Genomic DNA, 18,456 nt, shown 5'->3' with positions numbered 1-18,456 from the left:
GAGCGCGCTCGCGGCCTCTCGCTCTAGGGTTCGCCCGCTCGTCAGCGCGCTTTCCCCTCCCTCCCCCGATTCCGCCCGAATCTACCCCGACCTGCGCGCCGCTGACCCTGGTCGTCCGAATGCAGGAGCAGGCCCCGGAGATCGCGAGGAGGCGCGCGGCGATGACGACGCCGCGCGGTGGCGGGGATGAGCCGTCGTCCACGGCGTCGGCCGCCGCCGCCGCCGCCGCGAACGACCCCACCACGCCCACGTCGGCGCACGCGTCCGGGCTCAACCGCCGCGGGTCCAGGAGCGCCGCCATGGCCACCTTCTCCATGGAGGTCTTCGACAACGAGGTCGTCCCGTCCACGCTCAACAGCATCGCCCCCATCCTGCGCGTCGCAGCCGAGATCGAGCACGAGCGGCCCCGCGTCGCCTACCTCTGTAAGTCCACCCGCACCAAACCATCTCCCCGTCCCCGTGGGCCGTGGCCAGTTTTGGGCGCGTTTTTTTGGTACAGCTTCGCGCGTTTGGTCGGTGTCCCAAACGAAACGAGCAGCTCGTTATGATTTCCTTGGCTGGCGTCTGATGAAAATTCGAACAGCCTGTATAGCGTGTATGAAGCACGTACGTCTGAGGCTGAGAGCGCAGAATAGATTTGGTTGATGCATGCCGTCTCAAACGTTCTCCCTCGACTCGATTGTGTTGCCTGTTCTCGAATTAGTTTGGTGTTTGATACGTACACGTTATATGGTTTTGTTTCAATCATCTTATGGTGCTTTGGCCCATCGGTTTGCTTGGAGAGTTGGCGCACCATATATCACGTGGATCGAGTGGGTTCTTCAGTTTCCCTATGTGAGATTTGTTAGCGTATGCTCTGGCTGTACATGCTGCGTTACATTTTGGTTTGTTATATCGTTTTCGGGAGCTCATGCATTTTGGGTCAGGTTCGCTTCTGTACGCTCCAGGTATTCGTTTCGTACCAAATTACTCTTGTTTCTGGGAGCGCAGAGCCACAGATTTGATATTCAGTTCGTGGCGTTTCTGACATTATTCTCCTCTCGTTTGCGTTCGTGGGTGGTTTGAATCATGTCAGAATATCACGTAGCACGCATGGATTCTGAAAATCTAGCCACGGATTTGATTCAGTTAATGGCTCGGTCATAGTTTCCCCCTTGTTTTGTTTGAACTTGATCGTCTGATGGCCCTTATTTCTGGCTTTCAACTCACGTTGATCTGTTTCACTGTGAACTAGGTCGGTTCTACGCATTCGAGAAAGCACACCGGCTTGATCAGAACTCTGTCGGTCGTGGAGTCCGGCAGTTCAAAACGGCCCTGCTGCAACGCCTAGAGAAAGTGAGAGACATCCTCTCTGTCTCTTTCCTTCCATAACTTATGCATGATCTAGCTGGGTTGGCGTGCACGAGGGTATCTGTTGTTTGTTTGATACATTTCATTTTGCGCATGTTTCCTTGCTGGTTTTGAGATGTCTAGCTAGCCTGTGACTCGGTGACTTCATTTGGGCTTCCTGGATATGTTATGCAAGTTGGTGAATTTTTGATACTATCTTAGCTTTGAACGCTTGCAGGATTAAGTATATATATGGGTGCGTTCGATTGTTTTGTTAATAAGAGTCTCAGAGGGTTAAAAACATGCTGCAAGTTAATATATATGTCTACCTTAATTTAATATGTCAATGTACCAGTGGTCCGAGTTACACTTATTTCATTCAAAATGTCTTCCCACTTTTCACTTTTTTGCTGTATATATTACATGATCTTTAACATGAAGAATATGGTCACTGGACTTTAGTTCAATATAAATTTGTTTCATGATAAGCTTTTACTAGCTCCATTCCCAAATACATGATGCCAAAAGCATGTAGTCAAACCAGTCTATCTCTGACCACTAACAAACTATTTATATTTGTTGGTAGAAATTGTACCATTATATTATATTTGTCATGCAAAGTAGTCTCACTATTTTTTCTATTCACCATGTTGTTCATTCAAGACTATGCAAAAATCAAAATGTTATATATGTTAGAACGAATAGAGTATTTATTATTTGCTTAGTGATCAGTTGATATCTCCTGACAGTTAATCTAGATATTTTCTTGTGGTTAACTTAATTTGATGACCGTGTTGGAGTTGTGATAAGCCAAGCAAACCTGCAAGCTGACTAAATCCTATCTGGTAGATAAAGAACATTGTTCCACTAATAGAATGTTGTTCTTCGAATCGTCAAAAGCATGTAGCCAAACCAGTCTACATCTGACCACTAACAAAATATTTATATTTTTGATAAAAATTGTACCACTATATTATATTTGTCATGCAAAGCAGTCTCACTATTCTTTCTATTCACCATGTTGTTCACTCAAGACTATGCAAAAATCAAAATGTTATATACTCCTATGTTAGAACGAATAGAGTATTTATTATTTGCTTAGTGATAAGTAGATATCTCCTGACAGTCAATCTGGATATTTTCTTGTGATTAACTTAATTTGATCACCGTGTTGGAGTTGTGATAAGCCACGCAAACCTGCAAGCTGACTAAATCCTATCTGGTTCTGGTAGATAAAGAACATTGTTCCAGTAATAGAATGTTGTTCTTCGAATCGTCAAAAAAATAATGTTGTTCTTGGTTCTAAACCTCTAATTATTTATTGGAACATTTTGTTAAGTCACAACTAAACCATTATTTTGTTAAGGCACAACTAAACCTAGAGTGCACATTTAACATTTCTCTCGTGTGTCTGTTGGGAAGAGGGTTGGGTTTGACTGATTTAAGATTGTACTGCCCTCGTGATTCAATTGATCAGTTTCTTATGAATAATTCTTGTTTATTAGAGATAAAATGAGGTAGCCATCTTCTCATATTTACTCGCATTTACAAACAATGATCCAGTTCAGTTTTACCAATTTGTTTCCTGCTTGAAATGGCTAGGAAATGTAGAAATAGGGAAAGGAACAGGCCGGGGTAGGGTTGCCTTTCTTTCTAATCGAATGTTGCATAACCTATCCAAATATCTTGTTTTACGAATTTCGGTATCGCTCTTAGTATCTTACCCCAATCTAACAGGATAATAGCCCCAGTCTCGCGAAGCGCGTGAAGAAGAGCGATGCCCGTGAAATTGATAGTTTTTATCAGCAGTACTACGAGAACTACGTCCGTGCACTTGACAAAGGGGAACAAGCTGACCGGTAACTTTCAATCTCAACATATACTGTGATCTCCTCTATAATCCCAATCCTTGCCTCACAGACCCAGTCTTATGCCAATGTCGCCTTCAGGGCCCAACTTGGGAAGGCCTACCAGACCGCCGGAGTCCTCTTCGAGGTGCTCCGCGCCGTCAACAAGAATGAGAAGGTTGAAGAAGTAAACCCAGAGGTTCGTGCTCACTCCAGTCTGTGCCCTAATAGTCGTTGTTCTCTCTCAATTGAAATCTAGGTTCCCTCTAATGCAACTAGTGTCTCTAAATTTCCTCTGCGCAGATTGCTCGCTTGCACAAGGATGTGCAAGAGAAGAAAGACATCTATGCGCCGTTCAACATCCTCCCTCTCGATGCTGCCAGTGCATCCCAGTCCATCATGCAGCTGGAGGAGGTATGTACGGCTCACAACAATGTGACCTGTTCTGTCAAAACGAATAATTCCATCGTGTAGTGGTTCAATGAAAGAAACTGACATGGCCATCGGATGCAACCTTAACAGATCAAAGCATCAGTCGCAGCGCTGCGGTATACCCGGGGCCTGACCTGGCCTTCTACATTCGAGCCCGAAAGGCAGAAGGGGGGTGAGCTAGATATGCTCGATTGGTTGAGAGCTATGTTTGGCTTTCAGGTCTGCTAGCCCCTCTGGACAAACCAATTTCAGTTTTCCCATTTTATTACTGAGCTAACACCAGCACGTCTTCTTGTGTGCAGCGGGACAGTGTTCGGAATCAACGGGAGCATTTGATTCTCCTCCTCGCAAATGTGCACATTAGACTTGAGCCAAAGCCTGATCCGCTCAGCAAGGCATGCTCCTCTATCGATATTTACTTTGATAGCTTGACTTTATGGATAGGAACATGATAAGCATAAGATCAATGGGTATTCCATACTAAGAAATGCGGTGGTAACCTTTGAGCAGAACAGGATATCTTCTTCAACATAAAGTTATTTTTCATTTGGTTAGTAGCCAATTAATTTTTTTCAGCTCTATATTGTGATTGTTGATGTAATTTGCCATAACATACACAAACAGTTTAAATTTTTTGTCTTGACATTACTTTTGACTTCCATATTCTTCACATTAGAATTTGCTGGACTTTTGACACAACTGCTTGCATTTTTATTGATTAAATATTCTGTATGCATTCCTCTGAACCAATTGCTTGCCCAAATAAAATTAATTACACCCTCCATTTACCGTGCTTTCCATATCTACTTTTTGTTCATCAATACTTGTTGATTGACCGTAGTCGTTTTTTCACCCATGAAACAGCTTGATGATCGAGCTGTTGACGTAGTGATGAATAAGCTATTCAACAACTACAAGAAATGGTGCAAATTTTTGTCACGGAAGCATAGTTTGAGGTATAAAATTCCTTACATTATTTTCCTTTCCTTTTTTTGTACAGTACTATTTTGATAATTTTGTAACTGCAGAAATCCTCCGGGTGCACAACCACAGGAAGTTCAGCAGCGAAAGATTTTGTACCTAGGTCTTTATCTTCTCATCTGGGGCGAATCTGCAAATATCCGGTTTATGCCAGAGTGTCTTTGCTACATTTTTCACAATGTAATTTGCACATTCTTAATTATTGTATCAAGTACCTGAGCTCTCTGCAAGATTATATTTTTGAACGATATCTTTCAATGTGTTCAGATGGCATATGAGTTGCATGGGTTGCTTGCTGGAAACGTTAGTATTGTGACTGGCGAAAACATCAGGCCATCTTATGGTGGGGATGAAGAGGCATTCTTAAAGAAAGTGGTAACACCTATCTATCGTGTCATCAAAAAGGTAATTTGATAGACTACCATCATCTGAACCCCAAATTAGTTTGTTCTACATATAATTGTGGTGGTTTTGCAGGAGGCAGGAAAAAGCAAACATGGAAAAACACCACATTCAGCATGGTGTAATTATGATGATCTAAACGAGTACTTTTGGTCTGTTTGCAGCCTTATTTGCTGGTCACATACTAACAGCCTTTTCACATTTCTCTAATAAATCCTACTTTGTTGCAGGACATCTGATTGTTTCTCACTGGGATGGCCAATGCGGGACGATGGTGACTTTTTCAAATCTGTGCATGATTCAAGGCGTGTAGCAGTGGTACAATTGGACATCAGTCTGTCAATATTTCTTACCAAAGAATTTGATTAGGAAGGGAATACTAACAAATAAATATTTATAGGCTGGAAGCTCGTCACCAAAGGGTTCTAGTAAAAGTACAGGGAAGACAAATTTTGTAGAGACAAGATCGTTTTGGCACATCTTCCGTAGTTTCGACCGAATGTGGACTTTCTATCTATTAGCTCTACAGGTACTGTGCTGAAATTTTAGATGAACTTTTTCTCTGGACTATCGTTTGACACTGAATGTGAATCCTCTACCTTCATTAAACCAAACAGGCGATGTTGATTTTTGCTTGGAGTGATCATCCGGTGACTGAAATCCTACGGAAGGACCTCTTATATTCTCTGTCAAGCATATTTGTCACAGCAGCATTTCTACAGTTCCTCCAAAGTATGTTACCCATTTCATATACTTGCTTTATATGCATGGCATTCTATTTAGCATGTAATTTTTTCGTATTCTTTTGTGAGAACGTGAAAATTGTAGCATGACAGGTGATAAATGTTGGCATAATATTTTCTGTCAATGGATCTCCATTGGATGTTCTGTTCCCTTTATGTATGCACCACCATCTGCTTTTGTTCAATGTTATTACCATAAGACTATGTTAAGCTAGGTGCCTAGGTTACTGCAAGAGAATACTTACTCGGTAGAAAGCAACTGGCAAGACTATTCATGTAGGCTTTTCCCAAAAATGGATGTATCTACGCACTAAAACATGTGTAGATACATCCATTTTTGGGCAATTATTTTGAACCGGAGGGAGTATTACTATATGAAGCAGTCACTTTCTTGAGATTTTCTCCAGTTTGAAACTCTTGTGGTGTTATGAATGTTCTGGTGCAATAACAAATTCGTTGCTCAAATTGAAACTGATATTTCCTTTAATTGATGGCAGGTGTTTTAGACTTTATTCTGAACTTCCCTGGTCACATCAGATGCAAGTTCATTGATGTTATCAGAAATATTCTGAAGATAATAGTTAGTGCCGCGTGGGCTGTGATTCTTCCATTTTTCTATATCAGCACTGCAGCAAAAGTCAATATACCACTGCTGAAAGATCTGCAAAAGTGGTTTGGTTATGCGAAAGGAGTACCACCCATGTATATCCTGGCTGTGGCCGTTTACCTGATACCTAACATCATAAGTGCAGCGCTCTTCCTGTTTCCAATGTTCCGAAGGTGGATAGAAAGCTCAGATTGGCATATTGTTAGACTGCTATTGTGGTGGTCTCAGGTATTCAATTCAATCTATTTTAGTTTCTGTTATTGAGAAAATTACTTATGTAGCTTATGCTTGTTGTAATTATTCATACTGAAATTTCTGCTACGAGGCAATTTTTACTTAAGGTAGTGCGTGGTAAGATGGTGCTACTCTCTCCATAAAAGGATGTCGCAAGTTTGTCTATATTCGGATGTATGACGGAGGGAGTACTTAATTTTGTACTGTAGAATGAATTTGATCACAGCATGCCATGGCTTCTTTCCATCATGGATTTTATTTTTGGAAACATCCTGTATTTATAGGATCAAGGATCAAGCTAATTAATCTAAAGCATCATCTTTGAATGTGGACTATCAGTTTATTAGTTTGCATATTGTTTTACATGCTAATCACTTGTCAGTTGTCTTGATATCCAGGCGTATTACAGTTTATTATTTGTTGTAGTATCTTAGGAGATTGTGAAACGAATGATATAATTGTAATCTGTTACTTGGGAGAAGAGAAATAATCCAATGATTTCTGATGCCAGGGCAGACATTGTCCTATCACTATTCATTTTATTATATGTTTGAAAAAATCCACAGCATGGGTAGTTGGAGAGTTCTTCAATGCTTATGAAGATTGAGAATTCTCCTTCTCTAACAATATGGGTTCAGTTGAACAATACTTTGCATTGTTTACAGTAAAAAAAATACATTGCACTATTAGAGCTACTATACAGCTAATTAAGTGTCGGGGTTTAGGGTTTAGGGTTGGGGCTTTAGTTCAGATTTGATCATATTTAAAGCTTTAGTTCAAATATGGATCGGATGGAGTAGATGACTTTTGGATCATAAGGCACTGACCATTTGTTTTTACACTTCTTGTGTCATGGCTTGCTACACTACACAAATGGCATGCCATTTATTGTCCTTGTCTCCTTGTTCTTGCTCTACACACTAATTGCATAAATAATTGCAGAAGCGAATTTACGTTGGCCGTGGAATGCATGAAAGCCAAGCTGCACTTCTTAAGTAAGCTACCCCTGTTCTACTTTTTTCCACTAGAGCTTTATTCTGCGGAAAAACTCACTCTTCTGTTCACTGAAAGGTACACATTATTTTGGATTTTTCTGCTATGCTCGAAGCTCTCTTTCAGTTACTTTGTCCAGGTAAGTTCTACGCCTAGATATTTTGCAAACATGCTTTGACGAGATTGATCTGAAGCTCAGTTCAATTTGCAGATAGAACCTCTGATACAGCCAACCAAGGACATAATGGGTGTTCATAATATCCGTTATGAGTGGCATGAATTCTTTCCAAATGGTAATTCCAATGCTTTTGGGGTGTGATCTTAATTTTGGAACTTTTTTTTATGGACAAAATTTTGCCTTTTCAGCATCGTATAATATCGCTGCCATCCTATCGCTCTGGGCCCCTGTTCTGTTGGTATGCGCTTGTCCCGCTTGCTAGTGCAGGCCTATCAAACTTATATATATTAGCTGAGAAGTAGCTTCATTCTTCTCATTTGTTCTGAAATTGTATAGTAAATCTTCTTTTCTCATTATAATGCCTTCTATGTAGGTCTATTTCATGGATACCCAGATATGGTACGCCATCTTCTCTACAATATCTGGCGGTATGTCTGGGGCACTTGGACGACTTGGGGAGGTAATAATAAATCTGAAATATTCTCTGTAGCTTGTTATTTTGATCTAGAGTTCAGAATATAATGACCATAGGTCACGTTATGCCTTATACAGAGCTACATCACTTGGGCATGCTTTTAATACTCCCTCCGATTCAAAATTAATTGACTCAACTTTATCTAGATACTGTGTTAACTAGATACATCTATATCTAGATAAAGTTGAGTTAGTTAATATGAATCAGAGGGAGTATTAAGGATTGAACTGAATCTATCGAGTTTCCAGTCAATGGATAAACCAAATAGCTCCAACTTTATAAGCATGTAACGGGCTATATGTAATATAATACATCTGTATGCAGAATACCTTGTATGATAAGGCTTACCGAAGTATCTTAATAAGTGGAACTTAGTTTTTTGTTTTTGCAGCATGGAAATTCAGAATAAATTGTATTACATTATAAAACTAATTGTAAGTGGCTAATTATTATTCACAAGGCAAATGGGGTATCCATTTTCTAGGAGGATCCTCTGGGCTTCGAACTTGACTCTTATTTCTGTTATGCTCATTTGCTCAATGGCTTAGGCACCGTATGTAACAACCTTTTTAATATTTATGAAATGAAGCTAAAGAACTTATTGCTGATGACTTCGTGCACGTACTGTTGGATATTCTCCTCTCTAGCTGTCGACATTATTGAACCAATCCTCCCTCTCTTTCTGTGTTATTGCCCTTCTGCGATGTGTAACTTCTTTCTGTAAGCTGAGCTTCATACAGGCTAATTTCTGATGGAGTTGTTACACTCTATTTACCAGATTCGTACTTTAGGAATGCTGAGATCACGATTTCACTCTTTGCCTGGAGCCTTCAATACATTTTTGGTACCGTCAGATAAAAGCAGAAATAGACGCTTTTCACTCTCAAAGCGCTTTGCTGAGGTACCAAATGACAGTAACAACAATTATTTCACGATTTCACTTATAATCCCCTGAAAGTCATAATGTAATGAAGAATTGAATTTACAGGTTTCCCCAAACAAGAGAACTGAAGCTGCAAAGTTTGCTCAACTATGGAACGAAATAATTTGCAGTTTCCGGGAAGAAGATTTTATAAGTGATAAGTGAGACTCTTAGATCAAGTTTACCTATAAAATATTAGGAGTATCATTTCAATGCAGCTAATGGACTTTTTGTGATGCAGGGAGATGGACCTATTGGTGGTTCCATACTCGTCAGACCCAAGCCTAAAATTGATGCAGTGGCCATTGTTCTTGCTTGCTAGCAAGGTTTGTAAACCAAATAAAGCATGTCCACTCTACTAAGTACATTTTTATGTTTGGCTCTTATCGGGAAATCTGCTTCATTGAAAATTTGCAGATACCTATAGCGTTAGACATGGCAGCACAATTTAGACCAAGAGACAGTGATTTATGGAAGCGTATATGTGCAGACGAGTATATGAAATGCGCTGTAATTGAATGCTATGAGTCATTCAAACTTGTTCTTAATTTAGTAGTGGTTGGAGAAAATGAAAAAAGGTAGCTTCTAACACTTCTCCCTCTTCATACTGTTTCATGTATCTCTACATGAGAACTGGCATTGATGTTGTTTGCGTACCGATTAGCTATACAGTTCAATGATAACACTCCAAGAAATAGATAATTACATCCGGAACAGACAGCGCTTACTATTTTTCTTCAAAAAACCCATAACCAGTACCTATTAAGGTATAAGTGTATAACTGCTATGATATTCTAATTATCCAGTATTGGCTACTTTTATAGGAAATAATTTGTTTTGTTCCAATGTGATGAAAACATCCTTCATAACTACTCTTCCAGTTGAACAGACACTGGTGAACACATAGTGGAACGTATGTCTGTACGAATAAACGACTAATGATGCAATATTTTCACTCAGACTATTTGGCCGACTATTTGGAGTACTGTAAACATGCAACATTTTCACTCAGACTAATGATGCCAAATCAACTGATGCATACCAGTTTTATATTACTTCCTTTGATTCATATTAGTTGACTCAACTTTGTCTAAATATAAATGTATCTAGTCAACAAATATGTCTAGATACATCCGTATCTAGACAAAGTTGAGTCCATTAATTTGGACCAGAGGGAGTACTAATAAGTCCACAACCATGTATGATATGGGGGATGCGAGTCCAAGGTTAAAAGTCTATTAGTTCTACCAAGAATATATAATTAGGCAATTTTAAATTTATGAAACAGGATGTTCCAAATTGAACTAGAGAGAAGGACTACCAAGCACCGCCATTGTTGCAATATACATGGAAGGGAAACCATGACTGGTTGTAACTTCTAAATGTGTAACTTCTGCTAGATAGGCAGCCTTAATACTATTGAAGTCATCTGTGCATTCAACTTTCATGTTAGTTAGCTTCTTTGACAACATTTTTATTTATCATATGTGCCTTATAATGCATTCTTGCTGCTATTTTGATCTTCTACTGACATGTGTGTTCATTAACTTCAACAGGATTATTGGCATTATAATCAAAGAGATTGAAGCTAACATCGCAAAGAATACATTCCTTGCCAATTTTAGGATGAGTTCCCTGCCAGTACTTTGCAAGAAGTTTGTGGAGCTTGTATCCACCTTGGTAAGCAAGTTTTACTACTTCTACTGAACTCCAATCCTATTTGAGGTTTGCATTTCTTGAGTTTTCTTAAGACAAGTAACAACAGCCAATTATTGCTAAGATTACATGGATCACATCTGCAGAAAGAAAGAGATACCTCAAAATTTGATAATGTAGTATTGCTGCTTCAAGATATGCTGGAAGTGATCACGAGAGATATGATGGTCAATGAGATCAAGTAACACCTTTTACACTCATGATAATGATTAACATGCTTCACATGTGACTATCTTTTTACTATCTTTTTTACCTTTGTGTCGTTTACAGAGAGCTTGCTGAATTTGGTCATGGTAACAAGGACTTGGTACCAAGAAGGCAACTTTTTGCGGGCACTGGCACAAAGCCTGCAATTGTTTTCCCTCCACCAATTTCAGCGCAATGGGAAGAACAAGTAATAACAGCAAATTCTTATTTGGTTTTTATCACCAATAAGGAACACTAACTTCACTTGTTTGCAGATCAAGCGGCTATACCTTCTTTTGACTGTGAAAGAATCGGCAATGGATGTGCCTACTAATCTAGAAGCCCGCCGGAGAATATCATTCTTCACTAATTCACTATTCATGGACATTCCACGTGCACCTAGAGTACGCAAAATGCTCTCTTTCAGGTTTGTCTCATATATGAACTTGTCACATATGCAGTGTTCTATTTTTCTAAAATATACTGCAGCATCGAAAATCACTATGTCTCTAAACTAAATTAGCTGGATTCGTTGGGAGTCTGATGGCTACTGACTAATGCTTTTTACTGTGCTTCCCAAATATTTTATATTGTATTTCCTCTTGTCTAGGTAAAAAAATGTATATCCACTTGCTAATGTGCCTTAAATAATACTCCTTCTGTTCCATATTAGTTGTTGCTGATTTAGTACAACTTTGTACTAAATCAGGGACAACTAATATGAATGGATGTAGTAGAAATCATGAGTTTTGATGAATTTATTGTGAACATTTTGGGCATGCAATTGTCACGAATGTTGGGATTTTAACTGAAACTGTTTCTGTTTGATGAATTCGTATTTAATTTTCATAATAAGTTGTATGTAAAGTTATGTTTGTTATCAATTGTTGTTTTGGACACTGTTGATCCATAATCTCTAGAAGCTTCTCACTTTCATTTGATGTATCACTTAGGCTATATACAAATGGAAGTATGAGTAACCTGATGCCATAATGGTACTGACTTGCTTTTGGCACTTTCTATGAGTCTGTCACTCTCACTGTCTCAGCAAGCTTCGCATGCCCTTTCAATATTAGTTTGTTCTAACTCATATAAAAAACTACAGACTCTAGAGTATTTAGTCTTGACCAGTTAACCTGATGGTGCTATGATCATACTAGAATATAAGTTAATCTTCAGCTCTGATTGGATTTTCATTTAAAATTACATTATGTTACTCCGGATTCTGTACATCAGCTCATGTTCGCTTGATGGTAACAAAAAATCTTTCTGTTTTGGGAAAATTTTGTAAAATAAGTGTTGAACTTCCACAATGACTGTCACTCTGCACTTTTGCTACTTGTGCATCTGTTTCCAGCTTATGGAAAAATGCGCAGCTCTCCTCTATTCTGAAAAATAAAAGGGATGTTCTGAACTTCCAGATGGAGGCCTGTACAGTATAACTTTTCTGTACCACCCATGTTGAAGAGCATGTCATAATCAAAATGACAACATCAACACCACAAATATATCATATCAGTTCACAGCAACAAATATCTGATAAACCTACTTTAAATTTGGTCTGCATAAGAGGTTCAGCTAAAAAGATAGAGCTCTAAATGTTATAACCCTTTGTCCTGCGCAGCGTGATGACACCATACTACAGTGAGGAAACTGTATATTCGAGAAATGATCTTGATCTGGAGAATGAGGATGGTGTATCAATTATATTCTACCTCCAGAAGATATTTCCAGGTTCCTTTCCTGTTTGATGTGTTTCTTATGCTTATAGTTCTTTATGAATTTGATCGCCAGGTTTCTGTCTTAAATTCTTCATAATTCTTGTATAGATGAATGGAATAATTTCATGGAAAGAATTAATTGCAAAAGAGAAAGTGAAGTATGGGAAAATGAAGAAAATATTCTTCAACTTCGCCATTGGGCTTCTCTTCGAGGACAAACACTCTGCCGAACAGGTACTTTGCCATATCCATCAACCTTAATACTTCCTGATAATTTGGTTGATTCCACCTTACATGCCTTATTGTGAATATAGTTAGAGGCATGATGTATTATAGGAAAGCTTTGAAGCTCCAAGCATTCCTAGACATGGCTTCTGAATCTGGTAAGCTTCTTTGACTTCCAAGCTGAGCAGCCCTCTTTAGTACTCCCTCTGTTCACTAATATAAGACTTTAGATAGTACTCCGTATTTGAAAGTGGATTATATACAAACCAAAATAAGTGAACCTACATACTTAAAGTAGACTAGGTACAAACGAAAGTGAGTGAATCTAAAAAGGAGCTCCAACGTCTTATAAAAGCAAACGGAGGGAGTACATTTATTACAAATAGTGACGATTTCATACTGTAGAATCTCTAAACCTAAAAAAACTGTAGAATATGGGAAGAATTCTGGATGAATTTTGATAGTGAGATGAATTGATTTTTTTCGTAGGGTACCACTAAGATAAGAGAACTAGGTCTACACATCATAGCAATTTTGTAGAAGTTAGACCTATTAAGTATATTATACCACCACTTTCAAATAGACCGGTCTTTTAGAATGGTTGGTTGGTAGAACTATTCTAACATGGTATCAAATCCTACAGTCTCGGATTCGAATCCCAGCCCCCGCGTTTTCTCCCAAATATTTCTCCGCTCAAAAGAGGGCGTGATGGGAGGTGTTACTGTTTCCACATCCAAGTTGGATGTGAAGGGGGGGGGGGGTTAAGTATATTATACCACAATTTTCTAATAGATCGGTATTTTAGAATAGTTGGTTGGTACAACTATTCTAACAAGACCCACTCTTAAATTACACAGAGGATGCTCTCAGGACCCCCACAACCTTATGTATAAACACTCAAACTGGGTTTACACTGGAGTCGTCGTACATGGTCCTCCAACAGACTATTTAACTCCGTTAGGACTCTGCTACCACTCTTATTGGAAACTGATACAAACTGTACAACATATACCATTTTTTGTTTGCAGAGATACTAGAAGGCTATAAAGCCATTGCAGATCCCGCAGAGGAAGATAAGAAAAGCCAAAGATCATTGTCTTCTCAGCTTGAAGCTATAGCAGATATGAAATTCACATACGTAGCAACATGCCAGATTTATGGAAATCAGAAACAGTCGGGTGATCGACATGCAACAGATATTCTTAACTTAATGGTGAAGTAAGTGATCTCGATGATATATCTTCGAAACATAATATACGGAATTTGGTCAATCGCAGGACACACCTTTTCTACCACAATGAGCATAATATTTTCATTTCATAACTGTTTGGAGACTACATGTCTCGGTTGTGTTTATACTGAAGTTAACATGTAACTGATATTGTCCTTTTCGTTGAGGGCAAATTTCTGGACTTGCTTGTTCTACTTACAGTGTTATTTCCCTCTGCAAAGTAATTTCGGCTTGAATCTGAAACTACAGTTATCCGGGTCTCCGCGTGGCATATATTGATGAACTTGAAGAGAGGGATGGTGATAAGGTGCAGAAGGTCTTCTATTCAGTGTTAGTAAAAGCTCTTGACAATCATGATCAGGTAATCATTTTCGGAAAATGTGGAGTTCAATATTTCTGTTCTTTGGGTCTGATTTAAACCTCAGTACTCACTAGTTCTTATGTACTTCTTTGTCCTGTGAAGGAAATATACCGCATCAAATTGCCAGGACCAGCAAAATTAGGTGAAGGGAAACCTGAAAACCAAAATCATGCGATCATTTTTACCCGTGGTGAAGCCTTGCAAACAATTGATATGAACCAGGTGAACATCATGGTTATGATAACTCTTACTAGTACGTATGTTGCATTCTGTCTTGTTCTTATCATTTCTGTTTAGGACAATTATTTGGAGGAAGCTTTGAAAATGCGGAATTTACTTGAAGAATTCAACGAAAGTCATGGTGTTCGTCCTCCAACCATTCTTGGAGTACGTGAACACATATTCACCGGAAGGTATGTTTGTAATCTTTGCAGTGGTTTTTTACTTTGTTTTGTTTCTCCAACTTGCAAGTGCCTAACATCTGATATCGATGGATTGTAGTGTGTCATCTCTTGCCTGGTTTATGTCAAACCAAGAAACCAGCTTTGTGACAATAGGACAGAGGGTTCTTGCCAATCCACTAAAGTAAGTCTGAATCACTTTGATATGTCTTATTTGAATCAAGGGAAATTCATAATTATCACCGTGGGACATTGTCGTTACATGTTACAATGAGGTTGGAAGTGCTGAGCATCAGTGGTGACTATCTCCTAGCAAATAAAATAAAGCTCTGGATGAGCACTTACGTTTTTCACACACACATAGATGTAATAAGATCATAAATATTAAAATAACCAAATGATGTTTCCTGCAATCTTCCTGGCATCAAAGCTTTTCAAGCTAAAGGATGGCATCAATTTTATACTATGTAATATGATCTTTATATCTGACATATTGTGTTTTCTGGGCAGGGTGCGTTTTCACTATGGGCATCCTGATGTGTTTGATAGGATTTTTCACATTACAAGAGGTGGAATTAGCAAGGCTTCCTGTGGTATAAACTTAAGTGAAGACATTTTTGCTGGTATGTGCTTCTCCATTTATTCTGACTGTTAGGTGTTGTTTGTCCTATATTTAACTAGAGCTGGGTTTGACAACTGACACAACCACATGGGGCTATATGAGCCTCCAACAGGCTACTCTAGATTCTATTAGGACAAATGCTTTTCTTATTCAGCAAACTAACACTGCAACATTACCCATTTGTGATCTTGGACAAAAAAACTGAAATTTGTTTTCAGGTTTCAACTCAACTCTGAGGCGAGGAAATGTCACCCATCACGAGTACATTCAAGTTGGAAAAGGACGTGATGTTGGTCTGAACCAAATTTCACTCTTTGAGGCCAAAGTGGCATGTGGTAATGGAGAGCAAGTGCTTAGCCGAGATATCTACCGTTTGGGTCACCGCTTTGACTTCTTCCGAATGCTCTCGTGTTACTTCACAACTGTTGGATTTTATGTCAGCTCAATGGTACAAACCATTTGCTTCATCAAATGTGTCTTCATCTGCCATCATGCATGTTTTCTGATGTTCTTGTTCTATTGTTGTGCAGATGGTTGTCATAATAGTCTATGTTTTCTTGTATGGAAGACTTTATTTAGCATTAAGTGGACTTGAATTTGCAATTATGAAGCAAGCACGGATGAGAGGTAACCGTGCTCTTCAGGCAGCTATGGGATCCCAATCAATTGTGCAGCTAGGTCTCTTGATGGCCTTACCTATGTTCATGGAGATTGGACTCGAAAGGGGTTTTAGGAGCGCTTTGGGAGATTTCGTAATCATGCAGCTTCAGCTATGTGCAGTATTTTTCACCTTTTCCCTCGGGACAAAATCACATTATTTTGGCCGCACAATCCTCCATGGCGGTGCAAAATATAAAGCAACTGGCAGAGGGTTTGTTGTTCGCCATGTAAAATTTGCTGAAAATTATAGGATGTATAGCAGGAGTCATTTTGTGAAAGGACTTGAGCTCATGTTACTGCTAGTAGTATATGAGTTGTATGGTGATGTGGCTACAGATTCCATTGCCTATGTTCTGCTGACATCATCTATGTGGTTCCTGGTTATCACATGGCTGTTTGCTCCATTCCTCTTCAACCCATCAGGATTTGAATGGCAAAAGGTAGTGGATGATTGGGATGACTGGAACAAGTGGATAAGCAGCCGTGGCGGGATTGGTGTGCCGGCCACTAAGGCCTGGGAGTCCTGGTGGGAAGAGGAGCAGGAACACTTGCAGTCAACAGGCTTAGTGGGCCGGATATGGGAAATCATCTTATCCTTCCGATTCTTCATGTTTCAGTATGGTATCATGTACCATCTGAATATCTCCAATGGAAACAAAAGTATATCGGTAAGTCGTCCGCCTTACTTGAGCTATTATACAACTCTAGTCGAACTAAATGAGTTTCATGAGATTGTGAGTACATAATGTTTGTTTGCAACCACTGTTTGCTAATATAATTTCATGACTGTGTCCTCTCTTTATTTGATTTGTGGCTTCAGGTGTATGGTCTGTCTTGGCTGGTCATTGTAGCAGTAGTGTTGGTCCTCAAGGTAAGTTTCATATGCTTGCCATTGATGAAATCAATAAGTAGGTATCTATCCTTGTTATGTGCTGATTAGGTGCCATTTCCTTAGGTGGTCTCTATGGGAAGAAAGAAATTTAGTGCAGATTTCCAGCTTATGTTCCGGCTCCTCAAATTGTTCTTGTTCATTGGATCTGTTGGAACTCTGGCCATACTTTTCACCCTTCTCCATCTTACAGTTGGTGACATATTCGCCAGCTTCCTTGCCTTTGCACCCACAGGATGGGCCATTCTTCAGGTACACCATCAGCTACCAACCTTTCCCCTTTATTTTGTTTTACGGTTTTAGAGCATCTCCAGTCGCGTCCCTCAAAAAGCGTCCGGCATAAATTATTTGGGGCATGTTTGGGACCGCGCCGGACAAAAAGAGACCAAAAATCTGTAAAAAAAATAGGCCCTTTCCAGCCGCGTCCCTCAAACAGCGTCCGGATGCATGCATTTTAATAGAAGGGACCACCCCATGTGGGAAAAGTAGGTGAGAGAAAGTGTGGGGAAAGAGACTAGCATGTGGGGACAAGGGGCTGCATGCATGCATGTGGACGCTGTTTTTGTGTCCGGCGTCCCCGGTAGAGACTCTATACATAGAGTCTCTACCGGGACGCACGGACACAAATGGGCGCTAATTAGCTTTGGGGGACGCGACTGGACCGTTTTTTGCTCCATTTCTTGTCCGCGGTCCCCCAAACCTCATTTGGGGGACGCGACTGGAGATGCTCTTAGTCCCAGCTTATCATGAGAGTATAATTCAAAAGAAGATAAAAAAAAAGAGAGGATTTTGGTCAAGTTAAAATGGTTATGAGCAAATTTGTGGACTCTGTTCGTTTCTGGAAAATTATGGACTCTATTTGCCGACATACAGTTTACTTGCTCCTGAACTAATTTTGTGCTGTTAAATGTTGCAAGATCGCCATGAGAAAGTTTTATATCTTTCACTGGCTCTAATCTGTTTGGCATCATTGGAGCAGATATCACAGGCAAGCAAGCCGGTGGTGAAGGCCTTGGGCCTTTGGGGATCAGTCAAGGCATTGTCGAGGGGGTATGAGTACCTAATGGGGATCGTCATCTTTGTGCCAGTCGCGGTGCTGGCATGGTTCCCATTCGTCTCGGAGTTCCAAACCAGGTTGTTATTCAACCAGGCATTCTCCCGAGGCCTCCAAATCTCTCGCATCTTGGCTGGCGGGAAGAAGCAGAACTGAGGTGAGTCTAGGATCGAGGTGGCCCTCCATCGGATTAAGCACAGGATAGGAAGAGGCAGAAATTAGCTACAGGATCCCTTGTACTTTGGTG

The 18,456-nt window shown here is 39.7% G+C and overlaps 1 protein-coding gene across 1 annotated transcript; it reads left to right on the top strand.

Moving 5' to 3' along the window:
- Positions 1-272: 272 nt before the first annotated feature.
- Positions 273-18,456, top strand: LOC124670519 (callose synthase 5). Its single transcript, XM_047207009.1, has 42 exons — positions 273-423; positions 1,235-1,335; positions 3,067-3,188; positions 3,279-3,375; positions 3,480-3,590; positions 3,699-3,827; positions 3,911-4,003; positions 4,473-4,564; positions 4,637-4,769; positions 4,857-4,994; positions 5,067-5,143; positions 5,222-5,309; positions 5,392-5,520; positions 5,609-5,723; positions 6,232-6,569; positions 7,518-7,570; positions 7,647-7,707; positions 7,780-7,861; positions 7,935-7,984; positions 8,120-8,206; positions 9,000-9,122; positions 9,210-9,304; positions 9,385-9,469; positions 9,561-9,721; positions 10,700-10,823; positions 10,946-11,040; positions 11,130-11,253; positions 11,321-11,472; positions 12,670-12,779; positions 12,875-13,000; positions 13,081-13,149; positions 14,020-14,209; positions 14,472-14,583; positions 14,686-14,805; positions 14,881-14,996; positions 15,085-15,168; positions 15,495-15,607; positions 15,825-16,054; positions 16,137-16,934; positions 17,087-17,137; positions 17,222-17,407; positions 18,135-18,456. Exons 1-42 carry the CDS (start codon positions 300-302, stop codon positions 18,363-18,365), a joined length of 5,715 nt encoding a protein of 1,904 aa, XP_047062965.1. The 5' UTR covers positions 273-299; the 3' UTR covers positions 18,366-18,456.

This window comes from Lolium rigidum, chromosome 1 (genome assembly GCF_022539505.1).
Source record: "Lolium rigidum isolate FL_2022 chromosome 1, APGP_CSIRO_Lrig_0.1, whole genome shotgun sequence".
Classification (NCBI taxonomy): Eukaryota; Viridiplantae; Streptophyta; class Magnoliopsida; order Poales; family Poaceae; genus Lolium; species Lolium rigidum.
This window is presented reverse-complemented; position numbering and strand designations above follow the sequence as displayed.

What these genes read in the sequence shown, in the direction of transcription:
- LOC124670519 (XM_047207009.1), top strand. Translation starts at nt 300, where the DNA reads ATGGCCACCTTCTCCATGGAGGTCTTCGACAACGAGGTCGTCCCGTCC. An exon ending in CACTTGGACGACTTGGGGAG is followed by an intron (nt 8,207 to 8,999) that starts GTAATAATAAAT and finishes TCTATTTACCAG; the next exon opens with ATTCGTACTTTAGGAATGCT. An exon ending in CAGGATGGGCCATTCTTCAG is followed by an intron (nt 17,408 to 18,134) that starts GTACACCATCAG and finishes TCATTGGAGCAG; the next exon opens with ATATCACAGGCAAGCAAGCC.